Here is a 14015-nt window from a genome sequence, read left to right as displayed (position 1 = left end):
CCACCCAGCTGGTATTTACTACAGGTCTTCAAACAGATAACTACCCCACCCAGCTGGTATTTACTACATGTCTTCAATAAGGTAACTACCCCACCCAGCTGGTATTTACTACATGTCTTCAAACAGATAACTACCTCACCCAGCTGGTATTTACTACAGGTGTTCAAACAGGTAACTATCCCACCCAGCTGGTATTTACTACAGGCCTTCAAACAGGTAACTACCCCACCCAGCTGGTATTGACTACAGGTCTTCAAACAGATAAGAACCCCACCCAGCTGGTATTTACTACAGGTCTTCTAACAGGTAACTATCCCACCCCAGCTGGTATTTACTACAGGTCTTCAAACAGATAACTACCTCACCCAGCTGGTATTGACTACAGGTCTTCAAACAGATAACTACCCCACCAAGCTGGTATTTACTACAGGTCTTCAAACAAGTAACTACCCCACCAAGCTGGTATTTACTACAGGCTTTCAAACAGGTAACTACCCCACCCAGCTGGTATTTACTACAGGCCTTCAAACAGGTAACTACCCCACCTAGCTGGTATTTACTACAGGTCTTCAAAACAGGCAACTACCCCTCCCAGCAGGTATTTACTACAGGCCTTCAAACAGGTAACTACCCCACCTAGCTGGTATTTACTACAGGTCTTCAAACAGATAACTACCCCACCCAGCTGGTATTGACTACAGGTTTTCAAACAGGTAACTACCCCACCCAGCTGGTATTTACTATAGGTCTTCAAACAGGTAAGAACCCCACCCAGCTGGTATTGACTACATGTCTTCAATAAGGTAACTACCCCACCCAGCTGGTATTTACTACAGGTCTTCAAACAGATAACTACCCCTCCCAGCTGGTATTTACTATAGGTCTTCAAACAGGTAACTACCCCTCCCAGCTGGTATTTACTACAGGTCTTCAAACAGATAACTACCCTTCCCAGCTGGTATTTACTACAGGTCTTCAAACAGATAACTACCCTTCCCAGCTGGTATTTACTACAGGTCTTCTAACAGATAACTACCCTTCCCAGCTGGTATTTACTACAGGTCTTCAAACAGGTAACTACCCCTCCCAGCTGGTATTTACTACAGATCTTCAAACAGGTAACTACCCCACCCAGCTGGTATTTACTACAGGTCTTCAAACAGGTAACTACCCCACCCAGCTGGTATTTACTACAGGTCTTCAAACAGGTAACTACTCCACCCAGCTGGTATTTACTACAGGTCTTCAAACAGGTAACTACCCCTCCCAGCTGGTATTTACTACAGGCCTTCAACAGGTAACTACCCCTCCCAGCTGGTATTGACTACAGGTCTTCAAACAGGTAACTACCCCACCCAACTGGTATTTACTACAGGTTTTCAAACAGGTAAGAACCCCACCCAGCTGGTATTTACTACAGGTCTTCAAACAGGTAACTACCCCTCCCAGCTGGTATTTACTTCAGGCCTTCAAACAGGTAACTACCCCACCCAGCTGGTATTTACTTCAGGCCTTCAAACAGGTAACTACCCTTCCCCATCCCCTCAAACTGGTACTACCCGACCGTTTTGTCTGGTGCCCTGTAATATAACCAGAGGCGTGAAGTGTTGCAGGCCTTCAAACAGATGACATCAATCTAATCCAACTCAGATTCTCCGCATTCTGTTTTAGTGAATTTGCAAGCCCAGTTCTTGCTACATTGGTTTACTTTGCTGTTTTTTTAGGTCCAGCTGCTCGTAACAGCTGCTGATGTGGAGAACTACAAACAGATCAAGACTGACCTGGAAGACTTAAGGAATCTGGTGGAGAAGTCAGAACTCTGGGTTTTCAAGTCCAAATCTGTCCCTGATACACCTAAACCAAAGAAGAAGACAAGCGAGTCAGATGGGGGTGACAAGGTCCTGTCTTTAACAGATTTGTCCTGTATTATAATGATAATCATGATAACTTGCTGTCCTTAAGTCTGTGTTGATACTTGTAACCTTATACTTCTCTTGCTATCCTACTTCATCCTCTTGAAATATTTTTAGAGTGCCTTAATATTACCGTTAGACATTTGCAGGATTGTAATATTCTAGTCGTAAATTTTCCATATTGTAATTTTGCTGTTAATGTTAAAGTTAACATTTTAAAATCAGTCCATCACATATAGTAATAACTTTTTTTGCTTGTTCTGTTTCTTGTATGGATATTTCACATTATATAAAACAGCCGAAGTATTATTTGAAGATATTTGAAGATATTTGAATTCACTTTCTCAATACTAGGGAATTAAATCTCATCAACCTGGTACAGGCAAGAGTATATCAATGTTAACCCAATCATCTATCAAGCGATTGTATGTTTAATTTGATGAAGTTAGACAACACTATTAAATATTTCAGGTACAATGATAATTATGTGTCAATGTTATGATGCCCATTATTATACAGAGTGTTCACTTGTATGGTTAATTTTTGTTTCCAGGAGGATAAGGAAGGAAAGGAGGGAAAGAAGAAAGCAAAAGCACAGCCATCAATTTGGGTAGTCCATTTACAGATATATTCATTTAAATCTGTTTAGGAGAAACATACCTTACAATTAACGTAGTTCAAAATGAAAATGGTTAATATATTATTTCCTATATAGGAAACACAAGAAATTTGATAAACTAGAATTATTATCAAATTAAAAAGAAATGAAAGAATGAAAACATATTTTGTGTTAAAACATTTAAGTTTCAAAAAATTGTTATTTTCCATACAAAATTGTTTAAATTTTGTTGTCTTTTCAGAATATATCTAAGGATCAAGGCTCTGCAATAGATCTAGAACTAGGTCCTTCTATAGATGAACAGGCTAGCAAAAACTACAAACGTATCAAAGAGGTAAGGTGACACTACAAATATCCAGGCCCTATGGATTGGATATTGTCAGATGTAAAGGTAAATAAAAATGTAACTTAATCGTAATTTGTCCTCCTTGGATATTCTATTTCTCTCATTAAGCACAACATATAAAGATGGCACAATGTGAGGCTGAATGAGGTTATATCACAGTTCAGTTATCAAAAAATAAGCCATAGATCTGCTGAGGTGAATCAAAGAGTAACTATTAACTTATGTTTAGAAATCTAACACATTTTTGGGAGGGAATCCATATTGATTCTGCAGGGTAATTCATTTTTTCAATTCTGCATGTTTTGATTTTAAATTTGACTTGTATTTTGTATCAAGAAGCCCACAAATTCTACATGTTGCTGGGATAGATATTGATAAATGTTCAAAAGTTGTGTTTGTTTTTCACAGATTTTACAGAGGCTGACCAAGTTGTGTGTACAGAATACAAGTGAACCTGGTGTAAGGAAAGCTCGACGACATGAACAACGCTTGCTGAGAAACATGAGTGCTCACTCTGCCATACTTGAACTTTTACAGATACCCTATGAACAGGTGCAGATAAAAAAAATGTATCATAACGATTTCAAATGGTCAGAAAATTTGTTTCTGATCATTAAATGTTTTACATCTGATTCAGTTTAATCTTAATTAGTGAATAGCTCAATTGATTTTTATGTCAAATATGTATAATATTACTTGTTAAAGTACATATTGAAACTGTGAAGATCATGTAGATTTCAACTTTAAAATCTGTTGCTAATGCCAGAATTAAGTATAATTATAATTATTAGAATGTTTACATCTAGACGATGTATCGTCATCTTTAAAAATGTAAAAAGTAAAATTCTGTTTCTTATCACAGAATGAAGATACACGGATGCACGAAATCATGCGACTGGCTCATGAATTTCTGCAGAGTTTCTGCCTGAGTAACCCTCAGAACCAGGGTCTGTTACACCAGAGCCTTGATCTCTTCCTTACCCCAGGGGTATGTAACTTTGTCACTTCCTCACCCTAAAGATATGTAATTTGGTCAATTCTTCATCCTGAGGTATATGTAACACTGAAAATAACAGTTTTAAGCACATGGGTATAACTTTGTGAGTCCATATAAACTTTTAAAGTCACCTGAGACAAAGTCTTAAGTAACCTATTCTTATCGCCTTTTGTCTGTCGTCGTACGTCGTCCGTCCATGAACAATTTACATTTTCGTCGTCTTCTCCAAAACCGCTGAATCAAATTAAATGAAATTAGGAAACTTCCATGGCCAATGGTCAACTGAAATTGAGAATTATAAGGTCTATCCCCAAGGGGCTTATGGTTGGGACCAAAAGGGGTCAAACCAGCTGAAATTTCAAAAATTTATCACAACTCAAATCAGGTAGAATCAAATACTTTTCATAGAAGGAATCAAGGGTCTTATGGTGCTTTACCAGAATTGTGAATTTCACGACTGGGGTTTCACATATGCCCCTGGGGTTGGGGTAAACTTTACTGTAGTTTATAGAGGGAAATCACATTTTTGACTTATCATTTGTTTGATTTCTATTGGAATTCATTCTAACTTGGTTAACATTATCAGCATTGGATGACAGCTTGATGGTATGCACATGTTGGCCCTGACTGACCCCCAGGGGCTTATGGACAGGACCAAAAAGTGTCAAATTTACTGAAATTTTTCAAAACTCAGGTGACTGTAAAGGTCCTTGGGCCTCTTGATTCTTTTCGTTTTGACTGTTAACCATTCAGTGCATGTGTTGTCTAGGCTTCAACACTTAACCCTGTTTTACAGAAGCTAAATTACCAACTGTGACTCATCCTGATCTAAAGCACTCCTCCAAGGCTGAAACCATGTCCTCCTCATTGTATATATATTAATTAACAGCGTAGTTCAATGCAAAACATGTATCGCTTTTATCAGCTAAATATAACTAAGTAGGTTCCTGCACTAGCTTGAACCATATTGATTACTAGATTACTATTGACTGTTTGCAGCTATTGGAGGCCCGGACAATGCAGGCAATATTCCAGGACAACCTAAACCTGTGTACTGAGGTACAGGATAGAGTGATTCAACATTTTGTCCACTGTATAGAGACCCATGGTAGACATGTGCCATACCTGAAGTTTCTACAGACACTTGTCAAGACTGAGGGAGAGTACATTAAGAAGTGTCAGGATATTGTTATGGCAGAGGTGAACACTACATTGTTTTATATTCTCTTTGTTAGGAATATAGACTGATTAGATGAATTAGAAACTGTTAAAATGAATTTTGACTCATTTAGGAACTAATTGACTTTTCATAATACAATTTCTTAGTTTATGTTTAGTTTTCTGTTATACATTATGTAAATGATCAGGTTTGTCGTGAAAGATTTTCAAAAAGTTAATGTAACATGTAATAGATATTCTGACTGAATATGGTGTCCACAAATATATTTGTTATACTAGTTAACAGAAGTAAGTTGTGTGAATGTAATTTAAAAGTGTATGTTTGAAGTGGAAGAAACTTCAAAGGTAAATGTTCCTGTACTTGTTTGTGATAGTTGGTGAATGCGGGTGAGGAAGTCCTGTTGTTTTACAATGACCGAACATCATTTGGAGCATTTCTGGAACTGATGAAATCTGAACGGTTCAGGACAGACCAGATGAGCCCTCTGGTCTACCACATCAACCTGGTGCAGCTATTGGCCTTGTGTACCGAGGGCAAGAATGTGTACACTGAGATAAAATGTCACTCCCTCCTCCCACTTGATGACATTGTCAGGGTTGTCACTGACAAAGATTGTATTCCAGAGGTAAACTTTGTACATCAGTTAATTTAGATTCTTTTGGTTGTAATTATCTTTATTGAGTGTGCCCTGTCAGGGCTGTCAGTAGACTATATCCCTGGTAATTCCTTGAAATTAACTATATTATATCATTAGTGACAGGACTATTTTCTACATGTAGCTTTTTACAGTGTCGTCTAATTATGCATTTACTTGTTTTCCATGGCATTAACTACAGGTACTCAATAGATCAAAGGTCAAAGTTATCAATAATAACTGACCGAATCATGGGTTTATTTCTCACAACTCATGACTTGATATTCCTTCCAGATACTTGTTGGAATTCTTATTTTGACTTGAATACTATTGATTGTTTCAGGTGAAAAGTGCCTACATCAACTTCCTGAATCACTGTTATATTGATACAGAGGTGGAAATGAAGGAAATCTACACAAGTAACCACATGTGGACACTATTTGAGAACTTCCTGACTGATATGGGCACAGTATGTGATGCTTTATATAATTTATTTATGATAAAGAATTTTGTTATGATATATTAAATCTTTGTTTTATTAATGCAGATATCATTATAGACTTTTGCAGGAGAGAGTTGAACCATAACTTATTGATTACTATCTAAACCAATAAAAGTATAAACTGCTGGGGCTAAAATATTATGTTTTGTTGAAAATATCCAAAGAATTCAAAATATGTGATCTTTTATCTGATTGATGTAACTGATTTTAAAGTGAACAAGTTGAAAATTTTACTTTTAATTTCATTCTTATTCTGCTGATCAAAGGAATAGATAGTTAATGGAAACTTATCATATATCGGGAAATTTTCACATATATCGGGAAATTTTCACCAATTTCACTTCGAAGTATTTGAACCTTGTTAAAGATGCATTCCCATTAATTGCCAGGTGTCAACTGCCACCCATGACCGGCGCCATGCGGACACAGTATTAGAAAGTTACGTGACGGAGATAGTGATGAATGTGATCCATACTTTCTTCAGTTCACCATTCTCCGACCAAACCACCCACCTACAGGTAGATCCATAAAGCATCATTCCAAATTCCTGTCTAATTAGAAACACTCTTCTGCTTTGCTTTCTTACCTAGAGATGTTGCAGTGAACAACATATTAATTATCAACTGGGTCATATCAGAATGAAAGACCTGGTAGGCAAAAAATTAAGAAATACTGTAACAATTTATTTTTCAACCATGCATATATAGGATTATGGAAAGAATGGACAAACACCATGTGAAGATCACAAAAGAAAATGACATGATTTGTTAGAGATGATGTATAACTATAAATCTCCATTTATATATTTGTTTATGGTTGTTGAGCAATAATTTTGTTGATAAAAAAGTAAGTGTATGTGAGTCTTTTACAAGATCTTGTACAGGATATGGTTTCATAGATATAGATGGCACTTACCAGGTTAAGTGCCAAGTGTTCCACTGTATATGGTCTTGTACAAGGTACATTTTATGGTGCAATGGAGTTTTGTATATCGATTAAGATTTTGTACAGCCACTGCAGTCATTGGAGACATTCTGATATGATCCAGTCATGTCTTTGCTGTTCATACATAAGGTGGAGGAACCACACCAGAAGATTGAAGTAGACCACATATTGAGTGTTAGATATAACAACATGTTGGTCTATACACTAATTGTTTGGTGACTTGTAGGTCACCCGTTAGAACGGCTGTGTTACAGCTGCATTAGACTGGCCTCAACTGAGTGCTAAGAATGCTGCGTGCTGAATTTGCTCTCAGCTTTGGCAGCATGGAATATATCCTAGAAAATTTGAGGTTGCTCAAGGTTGGACTTTTCTGTAAATAACTTTATAATCAACAGTGAAATTTGAGTGAAAAATTAGTAAAGCTATTTATGTTGAATTGAAATAGCATTAGGACTTTTAACAGTGTGTTATTGCATATTTGAATAGACTTTGTCTCCAAAAATATTACAAATAATTTCTTGTAGAAACTCTAGACAGATTCTTAGTTAACAAGTAGTCTTTGACAAGCACTTCATAACACAATGTATTAATTTAATAGAAAAAAAATTTCATATCATGTATCTATTTCTTTAGGTAAATTCTACTTTAGGTTGATAATTTATTGTGCACTTCTAATTTATTGTGCACTTCTAACCAATTAATTTTGCATGATCTTGCTATCACAGAATTATTAATTTTTTTTTATAAATTTTATCTCATTGTTCATTATGAATTATTGAAACATACAAAGAAATTTGAAAAATAATGGTGTAACCAGAAAGAAGAATATTAGTTACCAGCCCTCAGCTAGATATATAAAAGGATAAGTAATTGGCTGTTCTATCAAGTGAGTGATACCAAACAGATAGACATGTTCAATTATGAATTATGTTCAGAAGTATTGTATATAGCTGTTCCATCAAATGATAAAGGATAAAAATGATGTAACCAGCTGTTTTATCAGTTAGTGATACCCAGCCAATAGACAAGTTATGTAAATAGCTGTTCCATTAAGTGAGTGATACCCAATAGGTAAATGTATTGATAAGGATGCTTTTCTAGCTGTGTAATAGATAGATATATTAAAGGATGTGTATCTCCACCAAACAGATGTGATAAATGATGTGTAATCAAGTTGTATTGGTACCGCGCCTTTCAGACAGTATCTGATTTAACCTATTATTTTTCTGTTCCATTTGTAGAACAAAGTAAGTCTGCCTGATCTGTCACGGTGTTGTGTGGTTTATTTGACAATTCCAGCATTTCTTTTGCATTATTGCCAATATATATTCTCCCATTTACAGAATATTTGTGTTTTGCCCCTCTGCCTCCTAACTTCCCTTTAGATTTTAATGCACCCATTCTTTAAAAAAATTGTATGTTTTTTGTTCTGGATTACAGGAATACAACATGAAACTAAAGGTTACTTGAGTGCTTGTTTTAATTTTATTGATGATACAAATTAAAAACACGGTTTAATTTATTTGTGGTTCCTATATAATAATGGTTGAGGGATATCTTGTGTTGATGACCAGAACCTCTAGAGACCCTAACTACTGTAACAGTGTGTTGTGTGCTGATGTCTGATTTCACACGAAGACATACAGACTTTTATTCTGTATTGTCTTTTTTCAACCTTGCATTAAAACTTTTAAACCCAAAGAAAATATGAAAAAAAGAAAACTGTTTAATTGATGCCACATATGGGCAATGTAAGGATGAGACCTGCATTTTCCTCAAGAGATTGGCCTGTAAACTGGCATTAAAGCAGCATAGTTATGATATTTAAGTAAACGATTGCATTAGCATTGGTAAAAAAAACATTAGTCTATACTTTAAAAGATCACAAGTTTCTATTTAATGAGATTCATGAAAGGAGTCTTCAAGATTTTTTTTTATTTTACTTATAACCTGTGGCCAGTTAATGTGAGAAACCTAGAATAAATTTCCTAAATCATTTATTTTTCATCACAAGATCTAATTGATTTGCAATGATTACCATTTCATAACATCAAAATAGGCCACATTACTTGACAATATAGTATTATGACATGGGCCCTGGCATATATTCATTGAATCACATGGTAGTCATGTGATAAATATTCATGTGATAGATACCCATGCTTTGTTAGCATGTCCATCTTGGTCATATATAAGCTAGGCATGGAGTTCAGTTTTGGAGTTTGTGGATATTTAGATAACCTTTACCAAATTTTAGTACTAATTTTACTCTTAGTGAATGCTTGGTTCTTAACATTCTCAGCAAACACTACTGTGATATTTACTTGTCACATTACTGTATGTTAATGGTTATATATCTCATGTACCGGTACATTTTAGCATTTCATAATGATAAATTCATGATTAGTTATTTATAACTTAATTTAATCTTTTGTGAGTTTATTTTTTCAATTAAGGTCCTATACATGTATATGACTTCCACAATGATCATGTCAGGGTATCGGGCTGACCATCACTGCGCCATTGAAACGTTCTTTTTTAAGTACGCCGATGTGGCGCAGTTGTCTTCCTTCGTCATTTGTGTTTCTAAGCTATATATATATATAAAAAATTGCCTTTTATCTCGATATGTCCCCACATAGCTAGTTAGTTATAGCTTCAAGTACAGTAGATGGATATTTTTACAGAGAGAATGGCAGCATTACATTAAATAGATTTGCTTCTTTTTTATTGTGTTATGTGTTTTGATTAGCATACATAATGCATTGTTGTTGTTATTGATTTCAACTTTTCTATTGAAATGCATAAATATATTACTATTATTAATAGTTTGTAGTTTTAAGATATGATATCTTTGTTTTTTATTCCTTTTCAAACAATCCATAGCCTTTTTATTTTAACATTGTGATCAGTGAAATAACAAACAGAAATCATACATTCATTCGTAAATATTAAATTATTATAAATAGCTCTCTCATGATCTCTTGATATGTTTAATCTTGTCAATTTTTTACACAGTTGTCATTTTCGTAATTTTCAGACAAAAATCTTGTAGTATTTTTTTTTGTGTGTCTTCACACTTACTTTAACTATAAACCTGAGGATTCGATATATCAACCTGGTTCTATTACAAAACTGGAAAATTTAGTAATGTTTGGACAAATCTTTAAAGATCAACGATTTTGGTAGTCCACACACAGAAATGTGCCTATAACTGTTTACAGTATGGAGATGTACTTTCTTCATAAATACTTGCTATCCTCCTGGAAGGCATTTTTGGTGTATTAGCTATTTACCTGTTTATGGATGCATTCTTCCATCAACATGTCCTATGTTTTAGTCAACATGTTATAGGTGTTACTGGTTGAAGTAAAGTGCCAGTTAAGTCTGCCATGATCACAATATCATAATCATTATACTAAATGTGTAAGCAGTTTCATCCTAAATGAGCAAAGAATTGAAGTATGTTGATAGACAAAGGTAAAGTCGGTAAGCAACTTGCCTTTAATTCATGTCGATAGATATTCTCATGACAAACTTCACACTAGCAAGAGCTTCGTGTGAAGCCAGTGTGCAATCAGTGCCATTTTGACTGAGTGAATAGACAGATCACAGGATGGCTAAATTTAGCAAAATTTTGATAAAAACACTGTCTACTGATTTGGAAACAATGGCAGTGGTCAAAATACTGGAAGGAATTATGAAATAATATTCAAATTCAGGCTCTTCTCCCTGGAGACAATAAATGACTTTAAAATAAGGGAGATTTTGTCTCACACCAGGAGGTATGGCATGTATGATGTTAGTTAACGTCTTGGGTAAAAAGATTGATTTTGGATTTGATTTTTCGAAGCTCAAAAAATCACTGTTGCCAAGCATACTATTTTCCATATCCTCTTCCTTGTATATTTCTTTGCCATCTCTCACAAATTTAATGATGCCCGAGAACTTTGTTGCTTAATTAGTAGTGTTAATGCAGGCACCCTGTCTACAACAGAATCATGTGTTTACATCTACCATTGTCTCTTTTTACTAGTCCAGACAGCCAGTGTTTGTGCGACTACTACAAGGGGCGTTCCGTGTATCTCACTGCAAGTGGCTTTCAGGCACACAGAAATTCCATGTGGAGACATGCATCAAAACGTTGGCAGATATAGGTAAGGCAAAGACTCTTAATTGGTGTCAGGTGTGTTTTCTATTTTTGCTTAAGGAACGATTATAACAAATAATGATAATAAAAAAAAAAGAGATTCGATCCATTTTGTTGTATGACAACATATTTTCACTATAAGAATTTATACTCAATTTTTTAAAAGTTTTGTGCAAACATAAATGTATTTAGATAAATGGCTTTTAGAATGGAGCTCTTATTTAATGTTGTTAAATCCTCATACAGATGACGTAATTCACAGTACCTTTTCAAGAGTAGTATTATCCCTTTATGACAAAGTCATGTCATACATATTTCTGCCCTTCGTCGGCACTTTAGCGACATAATTTTGAATGGGATTTCAATCAATCATTATACATGGTCAAATATGAGTATACGTATTTCAGGGTGCCAATGTCAAGGACAAGTTTATTGTTAGTATTTATAGGAAATAATTGTCAGCAGTCCAGAAGTATTAAAAGAATTTCAAAGAGTGCAGGGTGCCAAGACCAAGGACAAGGTCCCCTCAGGGAACTTCATTTTTAAACAGGTTTTGATGAAAATATCTCTAACATTTTGTCCTCAAGAGTTAATGCAGGATATCTCAGCAGGTATACTTAGCTCACGAGAAGATTTGTACATGTATCTCTGTGGCTGAGTGGTTAAGGTGTCCCAACACTTTATCACTAGCCCTCCACCTCTGGGTCACGAGTTCGAATCCCACGTGGGGCAGTTACCTCCAAAACCAGGCACGTCCTTCAATGACCCTGGCTGTTAAAAGGACGTTAAACAAAATAAACTAACTTAACTATACTAAACTTGTATCATATGTGATACCTTGTTTGTTTTGTTTCATAAACTGGATAAATATTTTGTATTCAGGGAAACCTTTAATACAGCCATAGAAGGGAATGCCCTTTTTTTGTTACTGTAGAAACTGTATTTTATTTACAGCTAAGATGCGAGGGATAGCCATTCCTGTCGATCTAGACAGTCAGGTCAACCTTTTGTTTGAGAAAAATCAGAAGACACAAAACACAGCCATGAGGTGGAAGACTGTAGGGCTGATGAAGAGAGAGTCCATTCCATCCATCTCTCGTGACTACCGCAATATTATAGAGGGCCTTCAGGTATGTGCAACAACCTCTCAAAACGTTGAACAAGGGACATATTAGTAAGACAAAGGGATTCCTGTGGACATTCAATCCAGTCTTTTACAGTGTAAAGCTGGCAGGGATGGAAGAGGGCTTTCATACATCTGTTGATATAGAACATTTATTGTCACATTTTTAATACCCTTGTCCTAAAGCTCCCTCCAATTACCTCTCATTGTTATAATAGCACTGCATCTGTCAGTCAGTTTCTCTGTAGAAATAATGTCTCAGTAATGATTAAACATATTTCTAATTCAGTATAAATCGTATTAGATAGCCATAAAAGAATTGTAATGGAGTTATTATAATTTACTTTTGTCAGTTTAAATGAAATACATGTTGATTAAAGAGGTCCTGATGTGTCTATTTAATTTTGTAACCATGCTGCTTGATAAAATGAGGCATATATTTAGAAATTTTAGAATAATTTGTTAATAGATATTAGAATAAACATAAAATAAAAACACATTTTCTTGTGGTTGAAATATGCTAATATAAGGTAAATTAATGATAACTCATTATTTTAACTTTAAACTTAGATATCTTTAAATTAAAGGATTTGATTATTTTTATCATCTTCTAGGAAATTGTGGATCTGCTGGAAGATCAGTTACGGCCATTGGTCCAGGCAGAGTTGTCTGTCCTTGTTGATGTTCTTCACTGTCCCGAGCAGCTTTTCCCTCCGGGAACACAGTGTGAAATTGGAGGATTCATATCCAGGTAGGAGAAGCAAAATTCTGTCCAAAAAAATTGGAATTTGATAAGGTTTGTTCAGTATTTCAGTTTATTAAATGTTTAGCTACCATGTTTTAATTCTGTAAATGCTTGAATACAATGGAGGAAAGATGATATTTGAGATTATTTCCAACCTAAAGGGTCAGTCGGGAATCATCCAGATTAAGTTAAACTTATTTCAGCTATCAAAGCTTTAACAATGATACAAATTAACTTGGTGTTCAGATGTCTTAAAAGTTTCCACACAAATAAATAAACAGCAAATACTTCAGAATCTGTATAAGAATTTGTGAAACTCTGTATTGGAAAGAGAAGAATGTTTGTTATTTTGTAAACAGGCTGATAAAGCACACCGAGTGTCTGCTGGAAGAAAAAGAGGACAAACTGTGTATCAAGGTGCTACAGACACTTCGGGAGATGATGACAATTGACAATGAATATGGGGACAAGGTATGTTCCTCTTACATTTACTACACTGCTCCACAGTTACAGACCTCTTATAGGGGAGAGTTATCGACTTACATGCAAAGTCATCTAATATTTTATCATATTTTGTCATATTGAAAGAAGGTCTGTTTATTTGACCTACTGATAGCCCTATCACTCAGTCTTATGAAGGTTGAACATCCTTGATATAGTTTGACTCACAGTGGAGCATCCAGGGGGGTTTTCTAGAATATTGGCGTAATGTCTCTGCAGCATTTATAATGCAAAATTGTAAATTATAATACAGTTTACAAAACAGTGTTTTACTTCAATATGTTGGTAATACTCACAGATGACATTTTTTGTTCGCAATTGACCAATCTTAAACTTTTGTTAGTAATGAATTTTATCAAA

General features: G+C 35.1%; 1 protein-coding gene across 14 annotated transcripts in view; it reads left to right on the top strand.

The window, feature by feature from the left end:
* LOC117330316 (inositol 1,4,5-trisphosphate receptor-like) overlaps window positions 1–14015 on the top strand; it is a 119861-nt gene that overhangs the window by 79765 nt on the left and 26081 nt on the right. For 9 of the 14 annotated variants that reach the window (XM_033888509.1, XM_033888513.1, XM_033888514.1 and 6 more), the window contains 14 exons: window positions 1725–1898; window positions 2467–2523; window positions 2774–2866; window positions 3287–3430; window positions 3741–3866; window positions 4875–5075; window positions 5429–5680; window positions 6033–6158; window positions 6581–6709; window positions 8378–8383; window positions 11173–11293; window positions 12241–12416; window positions 13024–13160; window positions 13514–13625. In XM_033888509.1, the coding sequence (XP_033744400.1) occupies window positions 1725–1898; window positions 2467–2523; window positions 2774–2866; window positions 3287–3430; window positions 3741–3866; window positions 4875–5075; window positions 5429–5680; window positions 6033–6158; window positions 6581–6709; window positions 8378–8383; window positions 11173–11293; window positions 12241–12416; window positions 13024–13160; window positions 13514–13625 (1854 nt within the window). The remainder of the gene's footprint in view (window positions 1–1724; window positions 1899–2466; window positions 2524–2773; window positions 2867–3286; window positions 3431–3740; window positions 3867–4874; window positions 5076–5428; window positions 5681–6032; window positions 6159–6580; window positions 6710–8377; window positions 8384–11172; window positions 11294–12240; window positions 12417–13023; window positions 13161–13513; window positions 13626–14015) is intronic. The other 5 variants (XM_033888522.1, XM_033888521.1, XM_033888520.1 and 2 more) reach the window with 1 other exon arrangement.

The sequence above is a fragment of the Pecten maximus genome, chromosome 7 (genome assembly GCF_902652985.1).
Source record: "Pecten maximus chromosome 7, xPecMax1.1, whole genome shotgun sequence".
Taxonomy (NCBI): domain Eukaryota; kingdom Metazoa; phylum Mollusca; class Bivalvia; order Pectinida; family Pectinidae; genus Pecten; species Pecten maximus.
This window is presented reverse-complemented; position numbering and strand designations above follow the sequence as displayed.